The sequence below is a fragment of the Trichomycterus rosablanca genome, chromosome 4 (genome assembly GCF_030014385.1).
Source record: "Trichomycterus rosablanca isolate fTriRos1 chromosome 4, fTriRos1.hap1, whole genome shotgun sequence".
NCBI lineage: Eukaryota > Metazoa > Chordata > Actinopteri > Siluriformes > Trichomycteridae > Trichomycterus > Trichomycterus rosablanca.
The window spans coordinates 38,313,549-38,328,556 of NC_085991.1; the positions used below are offsets into that span (position 1 = coordinate 38,313,549).

The following is a 15,008-nucleotide window of genomic DNA, read 5'->3' on the forward strand; positions in this document are numbered from 1 at the left end:
TAAGTGGAGCTGATAAAATGCCTGATCGTTGTATATACGTGTGACAAATATGTAAAGAATAACACTTAATTTATTACATTTATTACTATACAGCATTGTATAAATGTAAAAATTTAGATGTTTAACTCACCTTCGTAATGGAGTCTTCTATTGGTTACACTGAACCACAGACTGCACTAAAATGCTTTCTATACGTCTCTCAGTACTAATAAACGAGGTGATGAATCTCACTGGCAGCTCTACAGAAACACACCACAGCCACTGAGCAAACTATAAAGATTATAGCTGAGGAAAAGCCGTGCTGTTCAACACATGGCCCCTTCCAGACACAACTAACAGACTACTAGGAAATAAAGAACAAAGAATGCATGATTTTCTTTAGGATTTTATTATAAAAGATGAAATATTTACACCAAAGGTTGAATCCACACAAGAAATTCAGTTGTTAGGGATTTGGGGATCATGCATTTAGAGTTGACTTCTCACAGATCTGTTTTCCTTCTTCTCTTTCTTTTTCCAATTTGTGTGTTTGGGCGGAGGTGTGTGTTGTGTGTTTGCAGAGTTTGTGTGTGTTGGCAGCGCTGTATGACAATGACTTAATTTCACCAGACCAGGGAACATGAACCACTTAAAATACATGGAAATAAAGCCAAGGTCATGTCCTTGACAAGAGAGCCAACATCCTTCAAGTTTAACTGCATTTCATTCTGATAACAAGTGGTGACTATATAAAAACTGAACCATAGTTAAAAGAAGCAAATACCCATATTACATTACATATTAAATCCTAAATAAATCATCTTTAAGCCTTCTCTAATTGAAAAGAGCATTACAACTTTAAGATCATTTTAAAACCCTGCAGACTTCACCTTATGACCCAGTTAGATGAGGAACTCTCACATGGAACAACGCTGGCGCACTCGTTTCCTCATTAGGCAAAGTTCCTTGGAAACATTCGGTCAATGTTTTCCGAAGCTGGGCTCTGCTGATGGCTCCCACATACTGTCTTCATTAAGAGCACAAAGTCTGATTTGGAAACATGAGCTTTGAGCCCACAGCTAAACCACATTCTTCAGATTCCCTGTAAACAATCAACAACAGAAACGGAAAAGCATGAAAGATAGAGGAAACACGTTATTTGAACGAATTATCTGCGTTTGAACCTAAACACACGTTTCACTTTAAAGCAGTCACACATCAGTTCAAGTCTAAGTATTTCTAGGAACAATAACAGAACATTTTTAACATTTCCAGCTAGTAAACATGGTAATAAAAAATCAAATAAAATAGAATTACATTCATTACACATTATATAAAAGACTCTTCAGTGGATCTGGTAGGAAGGGCAGGAATACCCTGGACAGGGTGCCAATCCATCACAGGACTTTGCACTTTTCCATTTTCCCCTCAGACATAGCCAACCTTGTCTGTCTAGGGCTAGCAGAACAGACTGGGCTGGTAGCCCAGTGGTAGCTGATCAGAATTTATTTATTTATTAGGATTTTAACGGCATGTTTTACACACTTTGGTTACATTCATGACAGGACAGGTTCATCAGTTCACAGGTTTTAATGTCAAACACGGTCATGGACAATTTTTTATCTCCAATTCACCTCCCTTGCACGTCTTTGGACTGTGGGAGAAAACCGGAGCTACCGGAGAAAACCCACGCGGACACGGAGAGAACATGCAAACTCCACCTGGACCGCTTCACCTGGGAATCAAACACAGGACCTTCTTGCTGTGAGATGACAGTGCTACCCACCGAGCCACTGTGCCACCCTAGCTGATCAGAAGATCCCTGGTTCAAGCCTTATTATTGCCAAGTTGTTACAGTTGGATCCCTGAGCAAGTGCTTGTGCCCATTAAATGATGTAAATGTAATAGACTGCTGTGCCACCCAAGCACCCCTGAAATACTGGATGCAAGGCAAATAAAATAAATTAAATTAGTTTTTTTTGTGGGCCAAAACATCAATAAATTGAAGAAGAACCTCCGAGCTAGCGCCCAGATGGCGCAGCGGGATATTCTGAACTACTCGGTTAGAAACTTCGCTTTGCCACCGGTCGGCTGGGCGCCATCTAGCAGGCATAACTGCTAGAGTGGGATGACGGGACAATGTGGGTGGGGACTTCAAACGCTGTGTCAAGACCCTGATTAGCAGATAGAGAGGCACCTGTGCAGAGTTCATAGGTGAACAAGTATTCTGCTAAGGACTGCGCGTGGGTCGGAGGAGGCGTGAGCAGCATTATTATACCCACCTCGACTGCAATCAGGGATCCCCCAGCAGCGGAAGACAAACTGACTACGCTAAATTGGGAAAAAATGCATAAATAAAATAGAAAAAAAAGATGTCCCATTATTTTTTTTTTATTTGAACAGTACAACAGTTTCTGTATCTCAGCATCAAGTAGGAGGTGACAGCAACAAGCCATTGGGAGGTGCACTTGTCAGTGCCAGCCCCAAGCCTAGATAAATAGAAGGGTTGTGTCAGGCAGGGCATCCGGAGTAAAAACTGTGCCAAATCAGGTATGTGAACCAGGAAGATCCACTAAGCCGACCCCAAATACAAAATCAGCCCATATTTGACACAAGTAGAAGTGACGTTTTAAAAATGCTAGTCTTTGTGTAAAATCTGATCTGATGTAACCCAGTGTTGCAACGTTGATACCAATACTCAGTACCAGACTGGTGCATCACTGCTGACAAAACCAATGTACTTCATACAGGCTAATAATCACTCTAGCCATCTTACACTGATACTGTTTCAAAGACAAGTTCTCACCTTGTCAGAATGCAAACACCCAGGCTGTCAGATTTCCCCAATCAAGCAGAGCAGGCATGCAAATGCAACAGCATGTAAATCCTATCACTCCATCTTCAAGCTACGATTTGCATGACATTCGACGCACGTTAAAAGAGGACATCCTGGTTGCCCTGGCCAGCTGGTGTTTTGATAACATTATGCCAGTCAAAGCAATGAAAAGCAGCCAACGATGCCAATACGGAGAGGCTCTGGAGGATTTAGATCCTGTGTTAAAGAGCTGAAACACTTCCATGTGTGGTGCTGCATTTCTAACTGTGGAGCAGCATGAATGATTGGCACGCTCTGTTTCTTGTTAACCACATGCCCTCCTTGTGTACATTTTTGGAGCAGATGTTTAAAGCTGTGTGACATTATTGCACACACACCAGACCACAAGTTCCTTCATCTCGGATGAAACACGGTTATGAGCGTTTAATGTGCAGCAACGTACATCCTTCCATCTGTTTGGGTTTCATTAGTCATTTCACTGAGGCTTTAAGCTCGGACTTGCCCGAGTAATCATTAGCTAATGACCGTCCAACGAACTGACTGACAGAGAGCTTTGCTCCTGAGTGCTTTTCAAATAGTGCGAGGTTTCATGAGCTATATCTGTTTTGCACCATCGGTCCATGAGTACATACAAATTCTTTTACTATTAGTTCAATTTTTATGTCATATTTTATTTAAAAAGATTTTTCTAATTTTTATGTTCTACCAAAGCTTTATCCTGGATCCAGTTTTGCTGGAATTTCTGGGTGCAATGCCAATCACGGGGCTTCGACTAAAACAAACTTAGACACAGACGATTATGTCTGTCTGCAGACGCCCACGAGCTGATTTTTAGTGTTAGCTTTTTGTGTTAATAGATCTATTTTTCAGAATTTTCAGAATTGAAGGACAGTTGTAGCCTAGCAATTAAGGTACTGGACTAGTAATCAAAAGGTCACTGGTTCAAGTCTCACCACTGCCAGGTTGTCACTGTTGAGCCCTTAAGCAAGGCCCTTAACATTTTAAGTGCTTAGAATACTGTCACAGTACTGTAAGTCGCTTTGGATAAAAAGTGTCTGCTAAATGCTGAAAATGTAAATGACTGAACAATACTGCAATGATTCAGTTAATTTTGTTTCATTTTCATAAACTGTTTTATCCTAGTCAGGGTTGTGGCAGGTCCACTTCAACTGGGAAACACCAGGTGCAAGGCAGGAACACACTGGACAGGAAGCAAATCCATTGAATGGCTTCGACCATCCCGACCGGACATAGAATATCATGTCTGACACCTAAGAGGGATAGAGTGAACATATTTTGGTTTTCAAAAAAGAAAACACTTGGCAGGACGGCAGCATGGGCCAGACGGACACCTGCACTGGGTTAAAATATTGGTTCGGGAAGGAAAGGGGGGGGGGGGGATGGGGGGGTTGTTGGACTGGCAAAGTAATGTAAATTGGTGGCACCATGGTAATGTGTATAAAGTAGGGTTTTAAATATTTGACAAATGCATCAATAACCATGCATTTTTGTTACTGAACTTTAATAAATAAACAGCTACTTTTTAGCAAGACAATTAACAAATGCATATATGGTCAGATAATCTTATTACTTTCAATTACTTTCGGCATTTAGCCCTAAACAATTACAACAACAAATAAAATACTTCAACTTGAATGGTTGTTTTTACACTAGCCATAGTTAACAACAGCTGACCTGGATATAGACCTGAATCTCTTCTCTGTAACTGAGCTTTGGCAAAACGAATGTCGTTATTTGTCATGCCAATAAAGCTTCCCTTTGAGTTGACTTGAGTTGAAACATGCTGAAAAACTGCATCATCAATAGTCACATATTGAAAAGGCTCTTATTTTCAGGGAATGATTCATAAGACTTTTCTGCATTTCTGTTTAAAGAGAACAGACGGCCCTGTGACAAATAAATCCAGAGTAAAAATGATTATTTTTACTGGCTGCATTGCTACTATATCATACTGGATTGTTTTGCTGTGCTCAGCCCTCATCCATGCACCTCTGTATTACCCAGCCTTGCTATAAAAGCTGAAACAAGTCCACAGTCAATAGGGATTTGATTTCCCCCAGCAATACACCAACAGCCCCGAAATTCCCGACAACAGCCATGTGTGTTGTTTAGACGCTTTTGGTTCTCTCCTTTACCTCCCTCTTTCTCATATGCTTTAAGATCTTGTAAACGTTCTCCAGATGTGCTCGGATACTTTGCTAATGCATAGAAGCCGCGGGCCAGGCTATTTATTACACACGTTAATCAATCGCAGTTTCAGAGAGAGATGTTGTGGAATTGTTAGCTACATGTTGGCCAAACGACTCCTCATTTCTACAAGCGTGCTAGCCCAAACAACACACAGCATCATACTAAACAATATGTCGAAGCAGCACCAGAATCAGCATCATCCTATTTTAACACTAATATAGTCATGTTAATAAGCAGATTCAGACTGATCCGTGTGAGAATGAGCAACCAGTTAACAGAGCATGTGGGCTAGTGGTTCTCTCCATCTTCCCTGCTGTGCGCACCCATCTCACAGGTTTATTTTCTCCTTCGCGCTTTGGGAGAGAGTATTTCACAGCACCCACGTGAACACTGCATACAAGCGTAAATCAGGTAATAAACTAATAACACGAATCACGCCACAGCTAATTCAGATGTGAGCCAGGTAATATAAACGGCAGACTTCAGTACCAAAGATTTGAGCCCTTCATAGCCTAAACTTATGATAGCTTTACCAATCCAAATTTAAATACTAGTATCTTCAGATTCAGATTTACATATTAAAAACGAATTATTCCAGACTAGTTGTAAAAACGTGTAGGTGTTTTCACATTAATAGTACATGCAGTAAAACCTAGTGAAAATATTTTTTAAACCTGTGAACACACTGGTTTTTAGTTTACATTGACAAACAGGATGTCAGAGTCTGGTACATTGTGTAATTATTAAAAATTACACAGGACCTATTGGCAGTATGTCTTTGTTATTTATTTATTGATTAGGATTTTAACATGTTTTACACTTTGGTTACAGTCATGACAGGACAGGTAGTTACTGGTTACACAAGATTCATCAATTCAAAATTTTTAATGTCAAACAGTCATGGACAATTTTGTATCTCCAGTATAACTGACTGCATGTCCCTGGACTGTAGGAGGAAACCGGAGCACCCGCAGGAAACCCACACAGAACGGGGAGAACATACAAACTCCACACAGAAAGGACCTGGACCGCCCCAGCTGGGAATCGAACCCAGAACCTTCTTGCTGTGAGGCAACAGTGCTACCCACCGATGCCACCGTGCCGCAAGTAGTAAAGATGCGTGCCGCAAGTTGTAAAGATGTGTAGATGTTTTCACATTGATAGTATGTGCAGTAAATTTTCTAATGATTAAAAATGACACAAGACCTATTGGCAGTATGTCTTTCCTCACACAGCTTGTTTTACATTTACAATAAGATGTATTCGGGTGTCTCAAAACTTTTTCACTAGCTGTTTGATACAGATGAGAGCTGTGGAAGGTCCAGTGTCAGCCAGAAATACACATTCCAGTAACAACAAGGACAGTGCAAAATCCATAATTGGGTATCCAACAGGTGTATTGAATCAATCATATAAAGAAAATTATTATATTAAAATTATATTAAAAGAAACGCCTCCAATAATAGCAGCAACAGTTAAGGGAAAGTCATGTTCTAGTATTACTAGGCCCCTGTGCTCAAAGCAAGATATATAAAGACATACATTAAAGCTTGGCTTAAAACAAGCATTTTATATATATATATATATATATATATATATATATATATATATATATATATATATATATATATATATATATATATATATATATATATATATATATATATATATATATATATATATATATATATATATATATATATATATATATATATATATATATATATATATATATATATATATATATACAGTGTATCACAAAAGTGAGTACACCCCTCACATTTCTGCAGATATTTAAGTATATCTTTTCATGGGACAACACTGACAAAATGACACTTTGACACAATGAAAAGTAGTCTGTGTGCAGCTTATATAACAGTGTATATTTATTCTTCCCTCAAAATAACTCAATATACAGCCATTAATGTCTAAACCACCGGCAACAAAAGTGAGTACACCCCTTAGTGAAAGTTCCTGAAGTGTCAATATTTTGTGTGGCCACCATTATTTCCCAGAACTGCCTTAACTCTCCTGGGCATGGAGTTTACCAGAGCTTCACAGGTTGCCACTGGAATGCTTTTCCACTCCTCCATGACGACATCACGGAGCTGGCGGATATTCGAGACTTTGCGCTCCTCCACCTTCCGCTTGAGGATGCCCCAAAGATGTTCTATTGGGTTTAGGTCTGGAGACATGCTTGGCCAGTCCATCACCTTTACCCTCAGCCTCTTCAATAAAGCAGTGGTCGTCTTAGAGGTGTGTTTGGGGTCATTATCATGCTGGAACACTGCCCTGCGACCCAGTTTCCGGAGGGAGGGGATCATGCTCTGCTTCAGTATTTCACAGTACATATTGGAGTTCATGTGTCCCTCAATGAAATGTAACTCCCCAACACCTGCTGCACTCATGCAGCCCCAGACCATGGCATTCCCACCACCATGCTTGACTGTAGGCATGACACACTTATCTTTGTACTCCTCACCTGATTGCCGCCACACATGCTTGAGACCATCTGAACCAAACAAATTAATCTTGGTCTCATCAGACCATAGGACATGGTTCCAGTAATCCATGTCCTTTGTTGACATGTCTTCAGCAAACTGTTTGCGGGCTTTCTTGTGTAGAGACTTCAGAAGAGGCTTCCTTCTGGGGTGACAGCCATGCAGACCAATTTGATGTAGTGTGCGGCGTATGGTCTGAGCACTGACAGGCTGACCCCCCACCTTTTCAATCTCTGCAGCAATGCTGACAGCACTCCTGCGCCTATCTTTCAAAGACAGCATTTGGATGTGACGCTGAGCACGTGCACTCAGCTTCTTTGGACGACCAACACGAGGTCTGTTCTGAGTGGACCCTGCTTTTTTAAAACGCTGGATGATCTTGGCCACTGTGCTGCAGCTCAGTTTCAGGGTGTTGGCAATCTTCTTGTAGCCTTGGCCATCTTCATGTAGCGCAACAATTCGTCTTTTAATATCCTCAGAGAGTTCTTTGCCATGAGGTGCCATGTTGGAACTTTCAGTGACCAGTATGAGAGAGTGTGAGAGCTGTACTACTAAATTGAACACACCTGCTCCCTATGCACACCTGAGACCTAGTAACACTAACAAATCACATGACATTTTGGAGGGAAAATGACAAGCAGTGCTCAATTTGGACATTTAGGGGTGTAGTCTCTTAGGGGTGTACTCACTTTTGTTGCCGGTGGTTTAGACATTAATGGCTGTATATTGAGTTATTTTGAGGGAAGAATAAATTTACACTGTTATATAAGCTGCACACAGACTACTTTTCATTGTGTCAAAGTGTCATTTTGTCAGTGTTGTCCCATGAAAAGATATACTTAAATATCTGCAGAAATGTGAGGGGTGTACTCACTTTTGTGATACACTGTATATACACACAGACAAGATTGGAAATTGGCTATGTCTGAGGAAGGAGAGGGGTGGTCGAACAGCCAAGCCATTGTGAGTTGCACTTGTTAGTAGGGATGTAACGATGTATTTTACCCATGATTAGATTTTTTCCCGATTTTTTAAACAAAATGAAATTGAAGACACATGATGACAGTATTCTTTTATTATTTCTCTTTAAAAAAAAATACTGTATTTGTGCTTATCTTTTATTTATCTAAATAATGAAAGCCCTTTTATTTCTGAGGTAGGTACTAACTATGCAAAACAATGCTGCACATTTCACTTTTTGTGTAAAAAAAAAACAAAAACAAATGAAATTTTAAAACAAATCCCACATTAAATAAATAAATAAATAATACAAATAAAAAAAGTATCCTCACATAAATACATTTAGCTGGAAAATTCCAAACCTGGCAACCCTGTAGTGACATCAACCAGGCGAGGTGAAAAGCACCAGTGCCCTCTGCTGTTTAAAGTGAATATCAATTCATTATACATGTAAACCGATTTGAATCGTTACACATGTGAATTAATTTTGAACTGTCTTGTGGTGCATCGTTACATCCCTACTTGTTAGTGCACTTATGGTGCAAGACTGTGCCAGATCAGGTATGGCAATCCCCAATACAGGGGTGGCAGGATAGTTTTGTCTCTAGATAAGGGGTCTTACAATGGGTCAGGTGTCACCATCACACAGCCTTAAGAGAACTTCTTTTAATTTATTGGGTACCATTACGCAAGTCACTCAACCAGGTTAATGATTGTTAAGGATGTAGATTTGATTTGTCACTGTACCATACCTTGCTGTACCGAAATATCTAGTTGAAAAAATGCCCTAAGACAACAGTACACCACAGCCAGACTACAACCCATCCAGTGCCAACTCAAATGGCCTTAATTCAATTTAATTTCCCCTATTCTTTTATAAAGTGCACAAACCCTTTTCATTCAACTGTTCTCCCCGTCACACTGTAAATTCCTCTGCCATGCCCAGCACTGCCTGGTCAAGCAGCAATCCATTATCCTTTAGAAAAGCTCCTCGATTTGTATGAGGTTTCCATGGGTGGAGATGCTTAAAGACTGGCATGCAACAGTGCCAACCGACTCTTTGCAGGCACACCAGCTGTTACACCACATCCTGGTTGCCTGGCACACAAGAAACTGGCAGAGTGTGAAATTGAGCGCCAGGACCACATGCCGTGAGCTGATTGCATCGATTGGGCTTCACAATTGTTACCATCATTTATCCAACAAATCTTTTCCACTCGATCACTACATTGCAAGGTTGTTATCCAAAAGTATGTGGACACCTGACTGTCAGCTTGTTGGACATCCCATTTTAAGGCCAGGTTATAATAAGGCTTTCCACAAGCTTTTGGAGTGTGTCTTTGGAAATTTGAGCCCATTAGGTCAATGGAGTGTTAATGAAGTCAGACACTGACGTTGGACGAGGAGGCCTGGCTCATATTCAGCGTTCCAATTCCTGCCAAAGCTGTTCTGTGGGGTTGATGCCAGGTCTCTGTGCAGACTGGATCTTCTCCACAGCAAACTGGTCAAACCACTTGTTTTATAGATCCTATGTTGTGACTAGGGGGGCACAGCGTTGTACCAGACCTTACCCAAACTTGCCACAATGTTAAAAGCAAAAAATGTATTCTTATTAGTTAATTTATTTACCTATTGCATGTTCTCCCCGTGTCTGCGTGGGTTTACTCTGGGTGCTCCAGTTTCCTCCCACAGTCCAAAGACATGCAAGTGAGGTGAACTGGAGACACTAAATTGTCCAAGACTGTGTTCTATAACCTTGTGTGAAGTAATGAACCTTGTGTAATGAGTAACTACCGTTCCTGTCATGAATGTAACCAAAGTGTAAAACATGATGTTAAAATCCTAATAAACAAACAAACAAACATTTACCTGTTAGCAATGGGTAAGACAAACACCTAAACTCAATAATTAGCAGGAGTGTTAACATATTTTTGGCCATATAGTGTAATCTAAGTAAAAGTTCTATCAAGGACGGATTCAAAATTGTAAAAATGCCACCAAATTAAATCAGGCAACACACAAATTGCATTTGTATTTAACACGTCTGACCGGCCACATGCTTTACATGCACCTTCCAGATGGTCAGTTTTGTACATCTTTATAGACATACTGGTTAATTCAAAGCAGCCACAAACTGTCTAAATAAAAGGCATGAATGAATCTGATTAAAGAGACAGCACGCCAACACAACAGGCTTGTGCTCCAAACTGACCCAAGATCAGTACGTCTCTCACTACCAGCAGTGGTGACTGATATTAATAGTAAGCTCAGACTGACCCCAGATCTTCATACGGAATACATACAACGTATCATTCCCGAGGCTCAGAATAAGACCGGGAAATGTGCACCCGAAGTCCTTTTTAATTATTCTCTGGTGGAATGACAGGGAGGGAACACACCCACTACGTGGTACACATACCACACGGGTACTAAATATAAGCAAAGGCTGGCACTGATCAAAGCTGTCCTGCTGTTTGCATTACTTGCTTTAACTTACCAAAACTAAAAGTTAAAGCAGCAACTCTGAGCCTAGAGGACACAGCAATCTGCAAAGCTACCAGAAAGCTACCAAAATACAACCCTAAATCAGAAAAAGTTGGGACAGGATCGGAAAATGCAAATAAAATAAAAATGCAGTGTTTCTTACATTTACTTTGACTTATTTGATTGCAGACAGGATGAACCTGAGATATTTCATGTTTTATCTGCTCAACTTAATTATATTTATTAATAAACATCCAGGTGACAACAGGTGATTGTAATCATGATTTGGTACAAAAGCAGCATCCAGGAAAGGCTAAGTCTTTGATGAGCAAAGATGACCAGAGGATCTCCAGTTTGTCAACAAATACGTGAGAAAATGATTGAAATTTTTAAAAACAATGAACCTCAAAGAAAGATTGGAAGGGATTTGCATGTTTCTCCCTCTACAGTGCATAATATAATTAAACCATTCAAGGAATCGGGAGGAATTTCAGTGTGTAAAGGCCAAGGGCGCAAGCTTAAGCTGAACGCCTGTGATCTTCATCCCTCAGATGGCACTGCATCCAGAACCGCCCATCAACAATAGCTGATATTACCACATGGGTGAGGGATTACTTTGGCAAACCTTTGTCAAGCACTACAATACAGAGTTACATGCACAAATGCCACTTAAAAGTTAAAACAAAAGTCCCTGTCACAATGTACTGAAGCCTTTCTCAAAATTCCTTTGATTATGTAGCCATTCTTATTTATTTTCCAATTATCTAATTACCAGATCGTAACTCGCCTCTGTTGCTGCAGACCTCCACTCCTGACATAGAAGGGTCACTACCGTCGCACGCCCCCTACGACATGTACATTTCCAACCACATCTTTTCACCTGACGAGGCGGGTTCATGTTGGGATCTGTCTCTCACTGATCTACATTATCCCCCACGTCTCACTGTGCAGCATTGATTAGCCAGCATTGCAGCAGTTATGAGGAAACCCTGTTCAGCCATTGCCCCAACTGTGTGTTTGTGTAGGCACCTGGATGATACTGCACACATGTCAGAGGGGGGCGAGAGATGCGTGTGACCCTCCTTGGTGAGAAATGGAGATCTGCAGCAATAGAGGTAATTGGATAATTGCCAAGATTCGAACTCAATAGTTAGGGCTCTCCGCATTAGTGGGGTAGCATGTTTTACCACTGTGCCACCCGAATGCTTCTACCCTTCACTTTAAAATAAAATTAATGCTTAATGTGATGACCGAATGCTTACCAAAATGTAAACATTTTCAGCCAGCGTACATGTTTAGTGTGGAAGCACTGATAAAAAATCCAATTATAATGCAATTGAAAAGGTCCAAATTGAATCTAATGTTTTTATTTTTTTTAATAAATTGGACTTGTGAACATTGTAAATGTACTAATCAACACCAGCATCTGGATACAAATACTAAGTACACTTGTCAGCTCAACCAATAAGGACTCGACTTTATGTGACATCATAATTCGCCTCTCCACATAACCATATAAACACCATGGCGATGTGGACATTTATGCATTTTCTCCCCTTTTTCTCCCGACTTTTAGCGAGTCCAATTGCCCGCTTCCTCTCTACTAATGCCGATCCCCACTCTGATTTGAGGAGAACGAAGCTAACCCACGTCCCCTCTGACACATGGGCAGCAGCCGTATGCATCTTTTCACCTGCACTAAATGAGTGCTAATGCGGATCACCCCTGCGTACGGAAAGACACACTCTGATCAACGCACTCCTTCCCCGCCCCTGTGCAGGCGCCATCAATCAGCCAGCAGAGGTCATAGTTGCATCAGTTACGAGGAGACCCTATCCGGCTTACTACTACCCCACCCCTATATGAACAACAGGCCAATCGTTGTTCATGTGGCCGCTCAGCCCAGCCAGATGGCAGTGCTGAGATTCGATACGATGTATTCGAGATCCCACCTCCGGTGTGCTAGCGTGTGTTTTTACCGCTGCGCCACCTGAACGGCCTAGACAGTGGTACTTTAAAAAGATTATATACTTCACAGGCGAAGTTACAGTATGATCATTCTTTATTTTATATTTTCTTTTATTATTATTCTTGTTTCCATTTCCAGGGATTTAAACTTAACCCCCAAAACCTGAACTCAACCTGAGTTCAGGGTGGTTTCATTCAGGTCAGGCTATTCCCAAAGGGAGTGAAATGGTCAAGACAGAATACCACAATGATGCTTGTTACAAGCTGAAGCACACATTCCATTCTCTCAAGTTACACACACAGCAGTGTCTGAAACTCTGCTCAATGTTATACACCGATCAGCCATAACATTAAAACCACCTCCTTGTTTCTACACTCACTGTCCATTTTATCAGATCCACTTACCATATAGGAGCACTTTGTAGTTCTACAATTACTGACTGTAGTCCATCTGTTTCTCTGCATACTTTGTTAGCCCCCTTTTATGCTGTTCTTCAATGGTCAGGACCCCCACAGAGCAGATATTATTTGGGGGTTGAATCATTCTCAGCCCTGCATGGTGGTGGTGTGTTAGTGTGTGTTGGTACGAGTGGATCAGACACAGCAGCGCTGCTGGAGTTTTTAAATACCTTGTCCACTCACTGTCCACTCTACTAGACACTCCTACCTAGTTGGTCCACCTTGTAGATGTAAAGTCAGAGATGATCGCTCATCTATTGCTGCTGTTTGAGTTGGTCATCTTCTAGACCTTCATCAGTGGTCACAGGACGCTGCCCACAGGGCGCTATTGGCTGGATATTTTTGGTTGGTGGACTATTCTCAGTCCAGCAGTGACAGCGAGGTGTTTAAAAACTCCAGCAGTGCTGCTGTGTCTGATCCACTCATTCCAGCATAACACACACTAACACACCACCACCATGTCAGTGTCACTGCAGTGCTGAGAATGACCCACCACCCAAATAATACCTGCTCTGTGGTGGTCCTGTGAGGGTCCTGACCATTAAGGAACAGGGTGAAAGCAGGCGAAAAAAGTATGCAGAAAAACAGATGGACTACAGTCAGTAATTGTAGAACTACAAAGTGCAAAATGGGAGTGGAGCTGATAAAATGGACAGTGAGTGTAGAAACAAGGAGGTGGTTTTAATGTTATGGTTGATCGGTGTACTGTATATTAAAACAGATATTCTGGGAAGCACACTAATTTCCATAAAGAATACGTAAAATTATATAATAGCCATAATTACAAAAAAAACAAAAAAACACACCAGACAGGCAAAAAGCCTGAAAGAAAGAATGTGTACACAAATCGATTTAGTTCTGTAGCGCAGGTGGAATGCCTTTATTTGTCATATATACATACACGTGTACAGTACAACAGAGTCCTATTCAGCATATCCCAGGTTGTTTGGAAGCTGGGGTCAAAGCTGGGGTCAAAGTTGGCCATTGTATGGCACAAGGAGCCTACAGGGCTAAAGACCTTGTATAAAGGCCCAACTGTGGCTGCATGGCAGAGCCGAGATTCATACCTACAACATTCCATTTAACTTTGATAGCCCAAAGTTCCACTCACTAGGCTACAACTGTCCCAAAATGCAGATTTAAAAAGTAAGTAACAGCAAACAAAGATTTTCTTGATTGTTTGATGCCAGTCATGATGGCCATGGTTAGTTTACAGAACACTTAGGAAATTATAAAAGCTGGCTGCTTTTTGCCCCCTTCACAAGGAACAGCTGGTTAAATGAATGACATATGGAAAAGCGGCATTACGTCATCAATCTAGCAACGGTTACTGTCAAAATAAACAAACACTTGGACATTCTAAGCAATTCTTTCAAAGAGATGAAACTAATTCCATGTGTGAAATGAATCATCTCTCTGAGGTGTGCAGTAAGGGTGTAGTATGGGTATACATCAGTAGTGTGTGGTGCATGTTCTGGTCCTTATCAGAGCGATTACCTTTGATGGTGCTGATGACTCGCTCTAGCTGCTGGCTCTCGTTGCGGTCGGGTCGGCAGCTTGGGCTTATCTCCAGACAATAATCCGGACCATATTCTGTGAAGAACTGCATA

General features: G+C 41.0%; 1 protein-coding gene across 1 annotated transcript in view; it reads right to left on the minus strand.

Moving 5' to 3' along the window:
• Positions 1-372: 372 nt before the first annotated feature.
• The window catches only part of hdac8 (histone deacetylase 8), a 47,352-nt gene continuing 32,716 nt past the window's right edge, over positions 373-15,008 (minus strand). The window contains exons 10-11 of the mRNA XM_062993294.1: positions 14,896-15,001; positions 373-1,081 (exon numbers count right to left, since the gene is read on the minus strand). Of these exons, the coding sequence (XP_062849364.1) occupies positions 1,059-1,081; positions 14,896-15,001 (129 nt within the window). The 3' untranslated portion in view covers positions 373-1,058. The remainder of the gene's footprint in view (positions 1,082-14,895; positions 15,002-15,008) is intronic.